Below are 18710 nucleotides of genomic sequence, written 5' to 3'. Positions count from 1 at the left end.
GTAACATCAGAGAACCTCCATTATGACACTCACAGATCCGTGCCCCACGCTCTTGGGGTCCAGGAATAGCATCAATACAACTGTAAGGTGAGGCCATGGGTAGCTCCAGGCAAAAGGAGTGGGTAGTGCTCTGGGTTCAAGGTCTTCTCTAAATAGTAGCTCAGCACAGAAACCAAGGAAAGAGGAAAGGAGACAAAAGCTGGTTCTGACACCAGGTTAGGTATGCCCTGGATCAGCTTGAAGTCATGGGCACAGGAGGGGACTATGCAGTTAGTGCTGCCATAATATGGGACCTTTCATAGATCACACTGTACCCCCATCCTAAAAGAAATGGAGATATGATGGCCAGGAGAGGTCCATGGGTAGCCAGGATGGGGCCAGTTGGATCTGGCAAGAACATGGCTCAAATGGCATCTGAAAGGGCTACCCACCAACATTTCAGGTTTCCACAGGGCAAACTGGGTCTGTCATCCACATTGGACTAGGCTACAGAAAGAGTTGGTACTGTCTGGTAAAACTTGGGTACAACCTCCGCTCCCAGGCCTTGGCATCTCTCTTCTGTGGTTAATGTGGCTTTTCCCTGTTTCCCAGTAAGCTTCTTCAGAACCTCTGAGAAGTCAGTGGACAACAGGATGACCCCTGGAAGGTAGGACCTGTGACCACATACACAGCATGCACAAAACTTTTCCCTAAAGGAGACCCATAAATGTAAAAATATTCCAGCATTTTCAGGACACAGACTCCTGCCCAGGAAGAGACTGAACAATAACTGGTCCCCACCCCACTCTATTCACCCTGATGTGGCCCCAGCCTCCAGCCATACCAGAGGATACTTAAGAATCTGTTTTCAGACACTGACAAACTTTTGCTGGCCCTTTTGCTGTCCATGAAACCTCTTTATCTCAAAGGACTTAGCTTGCCCTGAAAAATACAGCCCTATACCCAGAATCACCTCTATGCTATAGGTAGGTGGTGGTAGTGGTGAAGTGCCCAGTTCTAACTCAGAGCAACCCTGTATAGATAGATGGGAGCTGGTATTTGGGAGAAAACAGGATACTCTAGACAAGGATTCTCTACTCCCGGGATGAATCATTTCCAGGTCTGACTGAGTTGCCTCATTCAGAAGAGTCTGTTGTGGTAACGCAGAGAGAGGAAAGAGGCCCACTGAAAAGGAGCACAGGCTTGGCTGGCTACAGGGCGAGGACACTGCTGGCCTAGAGAGAAGCAAGGAAACAGGGGCTACAAAAGCTCAAAGTAGTTCCTCAGCCAGGACCATGGTGGGGCCCTGAGGTACCTATACCATTAGCTACCACTGGACAACCAAGGGCTTTGATCAGCTTCTGTCCTTTGGGTCCACCTGCCACCAGCATGTGTTCTGGATGCCTGTGAAACCTGTCACATAAGCTAAAAGGCCTCCTTACAAAGACAACTCTGATAGAGAAAGTATGGAACAAGGAAGGCAGTGAGGGGAAGGCAGCACCAGGCCTACAATCCAATCTCCCCACAGCCATGCTCCTGGGCAGCTGTGCCAGTGGCCTCAGAGAATCTCTCTGCTGACAGTTCTCCAGACAGAGCTCCCTCAAGGCACCCTACAGGCTTGAGCTGCAGAGAGATCACCAGCTGGTTCTTCCCTTTACCCAGACCCAGTATGGCACTAACTTTGGAGAGCAATACAGAGTCTACGATCATGCCTCAGGAGCTAAGGACATATAACCTGTGTCGAGAAGAAACTGAGCCCAGAAGCCCAGTGGGACCCTGATGGCTTGTCCTCCCTGCTGGGAAGAAGCATGGCCTCCCTCACAGGAGGACTTAGTAGCTCCCTGACTGAGCCTGGCAAAGCACCGGAGATCTGGTGGGAGATACTGTGGGGGCTTATTCTCCATGAAATGGGACAGAAGCAGTCCATATTTAGAGAGTACAGCTAGACAGAATTTCCCAACTACTGTAAACACACTGACAGCCTATCGCCACCACAATATTCACTGTGTAAAGTCACGTGCTATTGGTTATTTGCTCCATGCAGACACCTTTCATTGCCTGTGCTATACCCTTAGGAAGGTTGGGAAGAAGGATGTTGATCATTCTGTCACTGCTGGTGTCTGCCACATCAACATGGCCTAGCCTGTGTCTTCATGAGCCTGGCATGGACCCCGAGTTTCTGCCCTGATCTCTGCCATCTGCTGTTCCTATCCCCTGGTCCTCACAGATGGAACTATCAGCTGTTTGCAGAAGGTGTCCCACCCAGTAGGAGCAGCTTTCTGCTGGTCCCGCCAACCAGATCAGGAGCCAGCCCTCCCAGCGCACTCTGACAGCCCACTCTGAGGAAGCTTGGTGAAGTAAGCTCTAGGAGGAGGGGGAAAACTGTTTTCGTGATCAGGATCATCCCGTGAAAAGAAAGCAGACAGCTGTTGGGCCAGTTGTGCCTCTTCCAGATGTTTCTCTTTTGACAGGTCCAATCAAAGAAAGTCTGCCTTGGCTGCCTAGTCCACAGGAATGACGAAGTGATCAGTTGCCCAGCTGTGATGTAGGCAGGGTCTCCTACTAATTCAGCCAGTTGCCCTGGCCCTGTCTGAGGCACTAGATACAGAAGATGATCATATGTCCTTTTTCATCCTCCTCAGAGTGCCTAAGCTTGGGAGAAGCACAAACTCCCGTCTCCAGCCACAAGCCTGACTTCCTTTCCCCGCCCTGCCTTGCCAACTCACCCATGGAGGGTGGGGCTGCAGGTACACTCATCTGCCTGTAGATCACCCTTGGACAGATGTTCTGACACTCTTATTTTGAAGCCACACCTATTCCTTGGTTTCACACTTAAGGAGGCCCAAACACCTTACCCTACGAAAAATAAACAGCAAAATGTCTACATCCTTCAAAGAAACTTCTGGTACTGTAAGCTAAGGCACACCCATCTACTCCCCGGAAAGACTGAGCAATAGAGCTTCACACAGAAGCCATCTGTTATCATCTGCCTGCCCCGGGGTCAAAGCAAGACCACCAAGGTGGCTGCTCTCTGCCCCCAACAGTCCTACAGGCAAAGCTTCCTTACTGACTCAGTACAATTACAAGGAAGCACTCCAAACATCAACATCCTGATGTTGCCACCTGCTTCCTTCATATTTCAACTCCAGCCAACAAGTCCTAAACCCGTCCACTACAACACAGAACACAGCACTGTTGAGAAAAATGTAGCTACCTCACTCAGATTTACAGTCATTCAAAGCAGAACTTTAAATGTCTCGGTATTTCCTCAGGTGGTAAAAAGTCATTCTTTAAAGTACAATAAAAACCTTTTTGATAATAATACTTAATTAAGACCTTATTCCACAGCCCAAGTGCATCATACCCAACACAGTGCACCTCTTTTCTGTGTAGGTGCATGAGTGGTGCAAGCAGTTAACTGCTTGGCTGCTAAAGTAAAGGTTGGAGGATCAAGTCCACCCCGAGGTACCTATGGAGAAAGTCCTGGCAATCTACTTCAGAAAAGCCAGTCATTACAAACCCTGAGGAGCACAGTTCTACTCTGACACACATGGGCTCACCCTGAGTAAGAGTCAACTCAACAACTGGATTTGTGTGTGCATGTCAGACAGGATTCTAAGCATTCTACAGCAGTTAACTTATTTAATCCTCATAACCATCCTATATTTAAGTCCTATTTTCGCTCCTATTTTAAAGGTGAGGGAACTGAGACACACAGACGTTAACTAACTTACTCCAAGTTAACACAGCTGTTAAATATCCAAGCCAGGTTGTAAATGCGGCCAGTGTGGCTCGGGGACTGTGTTTTAACCACTGTGCTGCACTACTAACAAGCCAAGAGGTCTGTTCCCCCCAGGACCAAACGTGAGCCAGCAGCAGGTTCAGCCATACTGAGCACTAACACACAAAGGGGAACAGCACTCCTCCTATGTGCTAGCAGAACCCCCATGCACAACCCATCCCACAGGCCATAAAGCAGTGAATGAGGTGAGGCTGAGCTCCAAATGAAGGCTTCTGGCTGTAAGCCAACAAGCACCTGACTCAAGACTGGTTCCAGAATACTTGGCTTCCTGAAGCCCATCATGTCGAGGCAAAGCACAGTTGCAGGACAGACCTCATTGAACAGCCCGAGTGCATCATGCCCAGCATGGTGCTCATTCTGGTGACTGGGGATTATAAAAGATGTGGTCTTGAGTCCCAAGGAGGACACTGCTGAGTAAATGTGCAGAAGCCACCCAAAGCAGGGTGACAAGTGCCATCACACAGATGTGATCAGGGCTGAAGGGGCTAGCAAGGGTTCACAGCGGTCAAATGGAAGGGAATGCCCAAGACAAGAGTGACATCTTCCTAAGGGCAGAGCGGGGAAGGCCTGTAGCACATTTGCAGAGGGCAGAGGAGGCAGAAGATGACAAAGCTAAGCAGCACCCTTGGACACTGTGTCCTCTGGACAAAGGAGTCAGAAGCCTAAAAGCAGTGTGTACAGGGAGTGGATGGCAGAGGCATGAGATCAAGGTCCAATCAGAAGGCTGTGGAAAGAGTCTCATGGAGAGGCCGGGACAAATGGGATGGAAAAGGAGGACCAGATGAAAAGAGGCACTTCGGGAGGAGGACACAGTCAAAGAGAACTCTAACAATTCCCAATTGGGGGTGGGGGGTAACAGTCAACATGAGGACAGACACATGACAGTCAAGGTGGGTATTATCTTTACCCACTTCACCCACTACTCATCCTGAAAAAGCCACGGAAGCAGTCAGAGAATCTTGTACCTGGGGTGGAAAGTTTACACCTGCAGTCAAAGTGCTTAATTCCATTAAAAAGGGCTGAGGCTCTCTCAAGCTTGTCTGTCATTGTTTCAAACACTCCATCAGATCAGGCACTGTAAAAAATGTAGCTTCAATTCCCACGGGCGCCTCTCCTCCCTCGCAAGTCTGTCTTCCAAGGGCTCATAAGAAACAAGGTTGAGAGTCAAAGACCAGGTACTTCTTGTCAATAGCACTTGGACAAGCAAAGGCTGGACTTCCTGTTAATCTCTTTCTTTGGACTGACTCAGACAAGGGCTGCTTGACTCGTGTACTCCCATTTGCTCCTAATGATGCTGAGATTTACAAGGCATTTACGTGCTGGCATTTACAAGGGCCATTACTGGGCCACTTTATTAATGAAAGCATTCTTGAAACAAATCATCACCAACACTTTGTAGCTCATCCCCAATATCTTGAAGCCTAATCACCCACCACTTTGAAGACACCAAAACCAGCAGAATAATCTCCCACTGGGCTCAGTCCTGTCCTATCCTCCCTCTCTCTCTAGTTTAAGCTATTACCACGCTTTTCTGGACCACAATGAGTCTCCTAACTAACTGGTCTCTTTGCCCCTGCCCCCTACCCTGTGGTCTTACAAGCCAATACCTCACCCCTACTGAAACCCTTTGAATTCCTAATATAGCACTGTGGGTTAATGAACTGAACTACAAAGTCAGTTTGAACCACAAAGTCGGTGGTTCAAGCTCACCATAAGCCCTATACAGGGTTGCTATGGGTTGGAGCCAACTTAATGGCACTTAACAACTGAACCCCTTTAGTGATTCCCCATAACACTAGTGCAACCCACAATCCTCACCGGGCGCTGCCAACCATCCAGGATCAGTCATGTAGGTCTATATTTCTTTCCTCAGGGTGATCCTCTATCCACACACTCTCTCACTAAACCTAGATCCTTCTTCCTTTCTTCCTATCCCACCTCCCCATTACCCTGGCAGTCCAAGCCTGGCCAACTCATCCTCCTCCTTCAGATACCAGCCTGATGTCACTTGCACACAGAGGCTCATGTCTAGCACACTCTCATGGCCCCCTGCACTGTCCATCATAGCACTGACCAAAGGGCAGAGTGACCAAATGCAGGGTTATTTGTTGGGCTGAGGTTCATGGGGACAGAGACTTTGTCTGTTTACCCTGGGCTGGGCTCAGTGCCTGACAAGTAGCAGGTATCCAACAAATAAGCAGGTTCATCATGGTTCTGACTAAACAAGATACATATCTATGAAGCACTCAGCACAGACAGCTTAGAACCCAGGGGAGGTCTTGGTAACCAGCAGCTCCAATAGATGCATAGTACACGGATGGACAGTTTCTGTCCACTCAAAGCTGTAGTGGTGGCGCAGAGCAGCTTTCCAAGCTTCTCCACGAAGACAAGAACTTCCTGAAGTCTCAGTTCCCCAATAGCTCGGGATCCCAGGGACAAATGTTTCCCTGAAACACTGGAAAGGCTATCCCAAAGGGTTAGTTAGCCAGTGCCTCCTTCAGTCGGAACCAGGGCGCCCTTTTCAACCTAGTAGCCTCTTTCAGGATGAAAGTGGACTGCCTCCTGAAGCAGCAGCCTGACACATGTTCCCACTCAGCAATTGAGGCTGGCTGCCAAGAGATACTGAGGAATAACTCTCTGGACACTCTGCCCCACAACCAGCCGCAGGCTCTGTGCACCCCTTCTGCCTCAGTCTCTGTACCTGCTGAGGGGGCCCTGAGGGGACCTATAGCTCTCCAAAGCTGCTGATACCTAGACACCCACTGAGTCTTCCACTGGCTAGTCAATATGGGTAGGCCGTATTCCTGCTTAAACCCCTCAAAGACTCCCCATAACACCAGCACAACCAAAGGCACATAAGTAGTTTCAGGTTCAACTGCTTATGAATCACAACACTCTCGGTTTTGGAGAATGTAGGCATGCTCATCACAGAAAAGAAAGAAGTGATCCCAGAAAGTAGAAACCACCAAAGGGGATTCTGATCTTTCAATCCCAGTACTGGGATTAAAGCCCACTATCATCATTTCTGACGGGGGATAGATGCCCTATGCTCCACACCCAGCCTTTCAGCCAGCCCAAAATCCTGTGAAAGTCAGGGACCTCGATCCTACCCAGGGAGCAGCCCTGTCTAGAAGCAATCTGATTCCCACTTTTCACCTTAAGGAATAATCAGGAAGATGATCAGATATGGTGGGGAAAAGCCCTCAGGAGCTGGCAGACAGAGTAAAATCAAGGACAAATGAGTACAATAGCCACTAAACTTAGGCCCCTTCCTTTTGCCAAAAAGAGATGCACTGGTGAGGATACAACAATGGTGCCCATTTTTCTGATGTGTTTAAGTCTGGAGACCAAGAAACCCCTCCCACTGTCTGCAAGCCCCTTCTCCCCACCCCCACCCCCCAGCCGCATTCTTTGTGCTTGGGTCAGATCTGATGTTACATGGGTCCAAAATGAATTTTCCTACAATTTTACATTATCAATGTCCAAGTACCTGACAAGCAGCTGACCTCAGACCAGCCCCAAGAGGTCGAAAAACCTATCTTATTAAGATTGGCCTGAGCACCTCCTATCCCTTGTCTACTCCACTCCATGGATCCAAACTCAATGGGCCATGTAAAAACAGTCTTTACAAAATAAGGAAGAGCAGATGGAACCCAGAACACCATGCCCAGCCTATGGCCACAGGTCAAACGTCAAAACAACTGGAAGTCGGTCAGACATGAGGGCTTCTCAAAGCAAGGACGTTTACTCGTGTTTGTTTTTAGTCTTATTAAAATTGTTTAAAAAGATCAGATATTTGCAAAGAAAAAAACAGTTTTAAAACTATGAAAGCAAAAGATCTCCTTCCCAGCCACCCTGCCCCTTCCCAAGGGGCAGTCAATATTATAAAATTGTCTGTAGTTCTCCAAACATGTTCTATATATGTACTAATAGACACACATATATTCGTCTTCCTATTTTTTGCACATGTGGTAGCATATTTGCTCTATAACTTGCATTTTTCACTTAGCAGTATATCCTAGAGATTATCCAGAAACATTATGCGTAGAGCCTCCTATACTGCTTTGTATAGATGAACAAAAATGTATTATCTTAACCAGTATTCAGGGTTGTTTTCACTGTTATTCAATAGTTACTTGTGAAGACTAATCCTAGAAATGCCTCTTTTCTGCATCACCAAAGCAAAGAGAATGTTCAGCAAGCACATTTAGAACAAAAAATAGAAAGATCAGTTTTTAATCAGATTGAAGGAAAAAAGAAAAAAAGAGAGAGAGATAGAGTTAATGATTCTGCCAATTAGTTGAATCCTAAGCAAGTCTATATTTCAAAGTATTTGAAATCAGTCCATGAGAAAAACTGAGGTTGATATGAGACCTAGATTGGAAAGTGTAAGGTTTAATTGTCACACCTCTTTGGAGAAAGCCAGTGGTCATCCCTGTGTCGTAGGCACAAAGAGTGGAGGGCCAGGACTTTGTTTGACCCATGAAGGTACCAGGACAGCTTACACCATGTCACTTCTGTCACCCAAGGAACAAATGGGCTTGAGACATCTTCTGGAACCCACCAACTCATGATGGAGAAGTTTCTGTCCCCAGTCAGGACCAGGCATGACTTGCTGGGAAGAAGACAGCTGAAAGGGTATCTGAGTGGTAGAGGAGACCCATCAGTGGGGTCCAGAGCATTCCACTAATTTGAGGCTGCTGACCATCAAATCCAAATCTTGCTCACATCCTGCTTTTTATTAAGAAATTACCTCAACCATGTTACATGTGGGAGGTCATATAAAGACTCTGATCTTAAATATGGTGAAGAAACAAGGTGCCAAGACTAGCAAAAGTCTCCCTCACAGTGCACACCTGACTCCCAGGCTGATTAATAAGGGCCAATGAGAGTAAGGGTTACTGAGGCGTATCCCCACTGGGAGCAAGCACAGGTCACTTGGTTGTGATGCAAACAGTTCAAATTCCATGAGCGACAATCATTTGCCAATTAATTTTTGGAATGGAAGCCTATACCATCTCAGTCCACTGGCCACTTTTCAGGATCCTCCACCCAACAGTGTGGCTTGAGGCAGGCATCCACTAACAAAGTCTTCTCTAGCCTCATAGCTGTCACCATGAGTCTCATCACAAAATGGATCAGGAGAGCAGAACAAATGCTCTCTTAACCAATGACTCACCAGGAAGTCTGTTCATGTTGACGCCTTGAGCTGAGAGTCCTATTCCCATGTACCTTCAAAAAAGCACACAAACATAATTTTTAGTTAGAAAATTATTATGTATCTCGCTTCTCAAATATTTCTTGGTTAAAAGAACAGGAAAAGCAATAAATGTGATATTCTTTTAACATATTAGTGGTTCTTGGAGAGCAGTAACATTTTGATTTCCTAATGGAAAACACCTTAATGCCTTAAGCAGCCAAAGAAACAAGAGGTAGTGCCCGTAACCATGAACAACTGGCTTCAGTTTCAGAGGAAAGTTTCCTGATGTTTCACTGCTTCCAATTCCTTCGTTTTCTGGCTCCAGAGAAGGCAACACAATCTATTCAGAAGAAGTGCCTACAGTAAGCAGTTCAGTCCTAGTAGTGCTTGGCAGAGCGACAGGCCACGGAAAAGGTACAGTCAGGCGGGATGTGTATGGGATCATTCTAAGTTTCTTCTCTGGGTGTCGCAGAACCCACTAATTATCCAGACCATTCAAAGCTAGCTCTCTTCCAAAGCTGGGGTACAAAGATGGTACTGTATGAGGCCCCAGAGACCACCTCCTTCCTCCTGCCCCAGGTGCCTAAGGAACTAAGCTGTCCACCACAGTGTGAGGCCTATGCAGCTACAACTCTATCAAAGATCTTTGTGGCACTCATGAGAGGACAGGTCCAAAAAGGAAATGAACATTATTTTCATCAAATGCTTGTAGTACACAAGGAAATAGTGAGCTATTTCCCCAAAAATTCAGAAATAAAAGAAACAAGCCATCACTTTCTAAAAGATTTGCTATAAAACAGTAGAACCCCATACTAGATGCTGATAAGAACCACATATACAGTCAACAGGTAGTTGAAACACCCAGAACACTCAAAAAACACCAACCAAAAGAACTAAGGGGTAACCTTAGGGACAGTAACATGTGAGTTACAATATTAAGTGTGAGCAAGCCCACAGTAATTGGCTGTGTAGAAGAAGATCTAGGTCAAGTGGGTACAGAACAAAAAATGGCCAGACATGGACTATCCAGGGGGCACGAGATTCTGAGTCTGCACCCTACTCACCATAGCCTGGATGGAATGAACTACTGATAGCTTTCTACATCTCCCCCTCCTTCACCTGTCTGTGTTCTCTCCAATCCATTTTATTACAACTAATCAATGCTAAAGGAGTTGTCCTAGAGACAGCAGACAGAAACAAGACCCACTGCCCTCTGTAAGGTTGATTAGTAGAGGCCAGTCCCTTGCACTACACAGTTCTTGTCAAACTGAATCTCAACCTTGAGCAGGGGTCAACAGACAGTCAGTCATTCTTCTCAAGCCTATAGTCCCTGTGCAGTGACAGGTCACCGCCACACAAGGTGAAGTGTGCCCACTCCTAGTCCCAGAGACAGGAATCAAGTTGGGCTCCCCCAGACACAAAAGCACCCCCAGGACCTGGAGCCTGGATTATCTGCAGGTACCCTCACCATTAGCTTTATAGCCCCACAAGAGTAGGAACTTGGACAGTATGTCCCTCACACTGAGTCACGGACTTGAGAGACACAGAGGCCTAAGCTCAATGTTTACTGAGCAGACTGAAGTCACAGATATGAAGCAAATTTCTGACACCCAAGTTCAGATACTTAAAAGATACTAATGTCAATCCAAAGATCTGAGAACACAGAATGAATGGTTTCGGCCTTGCCTTCTCAGTCCTAGCCTTCCAGTGACAAAATGTCATTGAAAACAACAACCATGTTTAAGATAAATCATTTCCCTTAGGAAGGGGCATACACTCCCTCAAACTGTCAGTAACTCAGCACCAATTACCTATTGTGAATCAGTCATGTTGTCATTTCTTCATCTAACCCTTTAAAATTGTCACCAAAACTGGTGAGGCACAAGTTAGGAACTCAATCCTATGTAACTTCTCAGGGGTCTGGTTTTGTTGTGCCTGATCTATCTGTGCCCATGTCCACCTGGACCTTGGAACAGTCTAATGAAATCACCAGCACTTGCTGCTACTAAGTGTTCATGTACCTCAATAACAAGACTTCCCACAGCAGACCAGGTATGCTGCCCGGGGTACGGAGAGAGGAAAGGAACTTGCCGCGTGCTCTTCAGGACCCTTTCTACACATTGTTCGTTCACAAAGAATGTTTCCAGAAGAAGGCGATAGGAATCACTGATCAAGGACACTTTGTGTACAGAAGACCCACATCTCTATGTTTACATTTTAGACCCACTTCTAACAAACTTAAAACAACAAAATGTGCCATTGAGTCCATTCTGACTCATAGCAACTCTATATAAAGTTTGTGAGACTGTACATTTTTACAGGAGCAGACAGCCTCATTTTCCCCCATGGAGCAACTGGTGGATTTAATCTTCCAGTTAGTAGTCCAGTGTTTACCCTAAGTTGGCAGTTTAAGTCCAGCCAGAAGCACCTTGGAAGAAAGGCCTGGCAATTTACTTTTGGAAAACTCAGCCACTGAAAATCCTACGGAGCATAGTTCTATTCTGACACACAAAGGGCCACCGTGAGTCAGAATCACTTGCCAATAATCTCGTTCTAATAACCTTGGCTATCTGGCTTCTCAAGCTTTTTCAGATAAGCAGCAGCAAAACAGGTAGAGCCAGGAAGACCCACCAAGAGAAGTCAGGAGAGCAAGCCAAGAGCCTCCCAGCCACCAAGGACCCAAAAAACAAGAGCCCCCTTATCCCTTTCAAAAACTTAAATATCATCATCTAATCACAAATAGTAGTGTTAACAATTTTATGATTGCTTCAAACGAATTGAGTTAAAAGAAAAGACATAATACTTAATACATGAATTATAGTTTTGACAAAAAATACTGAGTATACCATGTTCTGCCAGAAGAACAAACAGAGCTATCTTGAAAGAAATACAGCCAGAAGACAGCACCTTAGAAGCAAAGATGGCCTCATGTCTTTTGGACATGTTATCCAGAGGGACTAGTCCCCTGGAGAAGGCTAGCCAGTTTGGTAAAGTAGAAAAGGTAAACAAAAATGACCCTCAATGATATGGATTGACACCGGGACTACAACAGGCTCAAATACAACGATTGTGAGGACAGCGCAGGACTGGGCAGTGTTTCATTCTGTTACAGTGCTGTACAGTGTTGCTATTAGAAATGACTTGATGATACCCAACATAATAATCACCCGACCACTCCCCGCAACACACAGACACACACTTATCATTACATAGCGAGTACGCTGGTTCAATACGATAAGCAATAAGTATAGACCACGAACCACAAGGTCTGAGGTTAGAGCCCGCCAGCTGCTCCTTGGGAGAAAGATGAGGTTTTTCTGCTCCCACAAAGATTTAAGCTTCAGAAACCCTATACAGTATCACTATGAGTCCGAACCGACCCAACGGCACTTAACAACAACAACATATGTTGTTGTGAAGTGCCATCCAGTCGATTCTGACCTATAGCGACCCTGTCTAGGGTTTCCAAGGAGCAGCTGGTGAGTTTGACCCACTGACCTTGCAGTTCAAAGGACTTTGCAGTCTGACGCATTAACCCACAGTGCCACACCAGGATTCCAACATATAAGATCTCCCAAATTTCTACATGATCTTCAGAACCTTTATTTCAAATGACGCTGTTTGATGCTATCAAGTAGATTTCAACTCAATTAAAGAATTCTGGTGGCACAACAATTAAGAATTCGGCTGTTAAAAGTTTGGCAGTTAGAACCCACCCAGCAGCTATAAGGGAGAAAGACCTGATGAACTGTTCTCATAAAGATTACAGTCTAGGAAACCCTATGGGGCAGTTCATCTGTTACACTGGGACACTATCAGTGGATACAGACTCAAGGACATCTATCAACAAAAAGTAATTACATGGGGGACAGGAGGAGTCAGTAATGAAGATATGGGTTGATTCGGACCACATTCCAAAGACTCCTATCGACCTTAAGATGACAAAGTAGAGGAAGGACTGGTTGGCTGGAAGTCTGGGGAGACTTGGGAACGCCTGAGCCCATGGACATCTACCTAGCCACAGGGGCTACAGCTGAGAGTGAAGCGTCCAGCTAATATAAATGGGGGGAGATGCATAAGAATACCTAAACTTGCAGATAGTACCCATTTGACCTAGCTTCGATGGTTTGATGACCAAAGCTCGACCAGAGGAAGATAAAGAAATTTAATAAAGAAAGCAGGTGTAAATTGCTACACTTTGATTAACTTGACCTATACTTATAGATGTAGTAGTTCAAAATACCAACTGAGAGGGAAGGAGTCTTCACATCAAGGATCAAACATATCCCCTCAGTATACAGGGTTGATGGGACAGGCAACTTAGACATTGGCTACCTAAAATTGGGGGCTATAAAGGCAAAAAGTGGCTGGCTTACAAGTTTTCAAGAGGGAGTTTAGTTTCAGAGTGTGTGTGGGGGGGCGGCCGGTAGGATCCCCACTGAATAGAATTCATATTTGTCTAGATGGATCTGGTGAAAGGAAATGGGGATAGGAATCAATAATGAGTAATTATTATCATAACTAATCGAGATAGTCACAACTGTAACAAGGTCAAAGTTTTGTAACATAAAGGTGGGAGTAGTTGATCTTACATTCCAGGAACAGAAAACCCTAAGACCATCAAGATAGAAGAGCATGAGTGGAACATGGGACCCTAACCAGAGAAGCAGTGACACCAGAGATGGAGGCAGAGGTTTTGGCATGGAGAGACAGAGCAGCTGATGACTCTAGACTCATGGAAAAAGAAAGGCTGTGTGCTGGCAGCCAGGAGGCAGGCTTGTAGCATGTGTCCTTTGGTTGTTTAAATGATTATATTCCTGAGTGTTTTTGTGTACATTTAAAACAAAAAAAACAAAAAAAACAGGGAATAGAAGCAAATACTGTTAAATGATGATGCATGGAGGGGATTGTAATCATTGCAATGAAACAAAACACGACAGGATGAGTGCAAAACCGATGTTCTCCCATGTAAAGTATCACTCAAATCACAATAAAAGCTTTTTTTTTTTTTAAATGTGAATACATGGAATTCCCTCTTAAGGTAGCCATTTCCAAGTGACTGTACACTTAACATCCCAATTATTTCCTATTATAAGTAATTCTGCAGGGAATTTTTCCACATATGAGATTAACCTATAAAGTATTGCTACTAAGGTTCCAGTTCATACATGCATGCGTTATTCCAAACAAAATGTATTTAAAAATGTCTCAGTAGTCAGTGGATAGCTGCAGACAAGTTCTCTCAGTAATACACTCATCTTAGTCTCATCAGGAGCCTTCAAAAAGATCCAATCAAAACAGCAACTTCCAAAGGGATCTGCTATGCCAGTTAAACTGAAGCCAGAGAGGTCTGCTCAGAAGATTATGGCGACTGTTTTTTGGGATTCCAAAGGTGTCATCTTGATAGATTTTCTCAAAGGACACAGGATGATCATAAGGGCTTATTATAAAGAAGTTTTAAGAAAATAGATAACTACATTGGTGAGAAAAAGGTCAAAGAAGTTGTACTGAGAAATGTTTTTCCATCATGACAATGCACCTGCTTGTTTTTCAAAGATAGTAAGGGCTGCCCTACAAGAATTATCTTAGGAAACCTTACATTGTCCACCCTTCAGCCCTAACCTTGCCCTTTTAGACTTCGTTCTATTCCCCAAACTCAAAGAACATTGAAAAGGAACACAATTTGAACCCCTTGAGGATGCCCATACTGCTGTTTTGCTGTAAAACAAGTTGAAGAACACAATTCTTAAGACAAGCATATAGACTTATATGGAGAATATGTCCGGAAACAACAGCTTCATATTTTGATATTTTCGTTTAATAAATATTTCTATAATTTTGTGGCAGTACTTTTGGGCTTACCTTTCTATATTCCTCCATCTTGGACTACTTCCTTCCGCTGGCAGGCTGCATACACCCATGCACCTTTCCTAACACTATCAGTCTTCACACCATGGTGGCCCATATGTAGTAAATACCCCTGCTTCCTCTAGATGTCAACACCTCTGGTTTGTTTTAGTTGTTTTGGGGGGCGCGGGGAGAGAAACAGTCTTTACCACCCAAACTATCAGGCAGGGAAGGAAGGCTCTGACCAACCCACCTTGGTCTGAAACCAGCTATCCATCACACTGAGCAGGAAGCGAGAAAAGATACTGATCAACACATGGCCCTGAGAATTTGGTCCACAGGGGTCAGGAACTGGAAAAGGGGAAGAAAAGGCAAAACAGAACAGAACTTCAAAGAGCGAATTCCAAAGGGCACTTGTCCTGTGCTTTGTTTTGGGTCACAGTTGAGTCCTTAAAGGTCAAAGATGTGGATCAATACAGTCTAGAGCTAGACAGAACAGCTCAGGGCTTCCTAAGGACACCCAACAGACCTGCCAGAAGGGACCAGCGTCAAGGACCATGGGAGCTGAGCTGCGTAAGTCCACTGGCAGGCTTCCATTAGATCAAAGTCTGCACATTCACCAAGAAAAACAGCAACCCAAATCATTGGTTTCTTGACTTTAAATGTATTTTTGTTGTTAGGTGCCATTGAGTCGGTACTGACTCATAGCAACCTTATGCACAGCAGAAGGAAACACTGTCTGATCCTGGGCCAATCTCACTACTGTTGCCACGCTTGAGTCCATCGATGTTGCCACTTGGCCAATCCATCTTGTTGGGGGTCTTACTCTTTTTCTCTGACCCTCCACCTTAACAAACATGAGATCCTTCTCAAGCATCAGATTCAAAATGGCCAATACCAGTCTATTTCAGCTCACTAATGCCTAAGATATCAATGTTTATGTGTTCCATTTCACTTTGACAACTTCCAATTTTCTCAGATTCATACTTCGTACATTCCATGTTCCGACTTTCAATGGATGTTTGAGTTGTGCTCCAGCAAATGAAGGTCCCGCGGGCTTTTCTCCCACATGCTTTACTCCATTCGCATCAACACGGTCAACTCTACTTTGAGGAGACAGCTCTTCCCCAGTCGCATTTTGAGTGCCTTCCAACCTGAGGGGCTCATTTTCTGGCACTATATCTGACAGTGTTTCTCTGCTATCCATAAGGTTTTCAGTGATTAAATATTCTGAAGTAGTTCATCACTCCTTTCTAGTCTGTCTTCGTCTGGAAGCTCATCTGAACCTGTCCACCATGGGTCACCCTGCTGGTATTTAAAATACCAGTGGCATAGCTTTCAGAATCACAGCAACTCACAAGCCACCACAGTATGACAAACTGACAGACAAGTGGTGGACTTTAAATGGTAGAGGCTGCCAAAAGACAGTCTCCATGCCCTTAACGCCTACGCTGACCAAGCAGCAAAGGGTCCCAACTGCCCTGCCTAACCAACCCAATGTGCACAAGTAGGTTTCCCTATCTTAGACACCCTGTTCATAAGGGCTTGGGCCTCTGCCCAGTACCACACGTAGTCCCAATCCCTGGCATACAGGTTTCTTGGACACACAGATGGGGGATCTTTTACAAAGCAACAAAAAGTCAATTTTAAAATGAGCAAAGGATTTAAACAGACATTTTTCCAAAGAAGATACACAAATGACCAATGTTGTTGTTGTTTGTTGCCATTAAATTATTTTGATTCATGATAACCCCATGTATAGATACTGCTCCACAGGGTTTTCAAGGCTGTGATTCTTTTGGAAGCAGATTATCAGGACAATAAACACATGAATAAACAGATCTGTGTTGGAAGAAGTGCACCCAGAGTGCTCTTTGGAGGCCAGGATGGCCAAACTTCGTCTCTCATACTTTGGATATATTGTCAGGGGGACCAATCACTGGAGAAGGATATCATGTTTGGTAAGGAGCTCTGGTAGCGTAGTGGTTACGAATTGGGCTGTGAACCACAAGGTCAAAAGAAACTACTAGCTGCTCCATGGGATAAAGATGAGGCTTTCTGCTCCCATAAAGATTTATAGCCTTGGAAACCCTGTTCAGGGTTATTATGGGTCGGAACCGACTCAACGGCACTTAACAACAAGGTGGAGGGTCAGAGAAAAAGAGGAAGAACCCCAGCGAGATGGATTGACAAAGTGGCAGCATCAATGGGCTCAAATGTGGCAATAATAGTGAGGTTGGCCCAGGACTGGGCAGTGTTTTGTTCTGTTGTGCACAGGGTTGCTATGAGTTGGTACCGACTCTATGGCACCCAACAACAACAAGAAACATATAAAAAGATGATCAACTCTATTAGTCATTTGGGAGATGTAATCAAAACCACAAGGTCATACTACTTTACACCGACTCTGTTGTTGTTAAGTGCCATCGAGTTGGTTCCGATTCAGAGAAACCATGTATAGGGTTTTCTAAGCTCTAAATCTTCATGGGAGCAGAAAGCCCCATCTTTCTCCTGTGGAGCGGCTGGCGAGCTCTCACTACAGACCTTGCGGTCCGTAATCCATTGCTTATCATATGGAGCCACCGCATTCCCTAACACCCACACTAAGATGGCTATACTCAACAAATTTGAAAATAAAGTGCAAGGATGTGGAGCCACTGGTACCCGGTGTGTAGTTGCTAAGACTGTAAAATGGTGCAACCACTATGGAAAGAGTTTGCAGTTTCTCAAAAAAGTTCAACAGAAGAATTACCATTTGACCCAGCAATTCCACTCCTAGGTATATAATATTTTTAAAAAATTGAAATTTATATCCACATAAAAAAACTATATATGAACAAACATTCATAATAGCATTATTTACAATAGTCAAAAAGTATTAACAATCCAAATGGCCATTAACTGATGAGTGAATAAAAACAAATTGTTGTATAACAGAATATTTCACTCATAAAAAGGAATAAAGTTCGGCTACACACTCGATGGCACATAACAACAACAACAACAACAACACACTACAACATAATGAATGAACCTTGAGAATGTTATGCTAAGTGAAAGAAGACAAGACACAAAAGGCCACTTAGTAGGATTTTATTGATATGAAATGTCCAGAATTAATAAATCTTGAGAAACAAACAGTAGATTAGTGGTTACCAGAGATTGGGTGGACGAAGGGAAGTGCAGAGTGATTGCTAATGAGATGAGGTTTCTTTTTGGGGTGATGGAAATGTTCTAGAATTAGGTAGGGGTAATGTTGCACTACTCTGTAAATAGACTGAAAACTACTGAATCATACACTTTAAAATAGTCAATTTAATGGCATGTGAATTAGGTCTCTAGAAAGTTTCTGGAATAACCTGGGCTTACCACTGTAGGATACATAGCATTAGGCCCAAGTTCTTAAAAAAAAACAAAACTCACTAGCTGCTCTTTGAAAACTTTGTACAGGGTTGCTATGAGTTGGAGCTGACTCAGTGGCTCTTAACAACAATAACAGCAATAATGTAGGATAATGCACTGGACCGAAAGGTCGGTTTGAACCACAAGTCTGGTGGTTCAAACTCATCAGCTGTTCCTCAGAAACCCTATACAGGGTCACTGTGAGTCAGAACAAACTCAACAGCACTTAACACCAATAACAAAGATTTACAACCTCGAAAACCCTATACAGGGTTGCTATGAGTCAGAACCGACGCCACAGTACATCACCCCCTCCGCCACCACTAACCAACCTTCTATAAAGACCACTAAGAGCCACAAGCAGCCAGCTAAGGAATACTCAGAAGCAAGTCCTCACTAAGCTAAAGAGTTTTCCCAGGGACAAGGTCTCACAATAGACTAGAGGAAATGAGAGGTCAACAAGGGTCCATTTCCCCATGC

At 44.8% G+C, this 18710-nt stretch overlaps 1 protein-coding gene across 1 annotated transcript in view; it reads right to left on the bottom strand.

Annotated features, from left to right (window-relative positions):
• The window catches only part of RANBP10 (RAN binding protein 10), a 64811-nt gene that overhangs the window by 32432 nt on the left and 13669 nt on the right, over positions 1-18710 (bottom strand). The window contains exon 3 of the mRNA XM_006860240.1: positions 8961-9013. Within this exon, the coding sequence (XP_006860302.1) occupies positions 8961-9013 (53 nt within the window). The remainder of the gene's footprint in view (positions 1-8960; positions 9014-18710) is intronic.

This window comes from Chrysochloris asiatica, unplaced genomic scaffold (genome assembly GCF_000296735.1).
Source record: "Chrysochloris asiatica unplaced genomic scaffold, ChrAsi1.0 scaffold00037, whole genome shotgun sequence".
Lineage (NCBI taxonomy): Eukaryota > Metazoa > Chordata > Mammalia > Afrosoricida > Chrysochloridae > Chrysochloris > Chrysochloris asiatica.
Note: the sequence above shows the minus strand (reverse complement) of the source record. Positions and strands in the feature narration are given on the sequence as shown.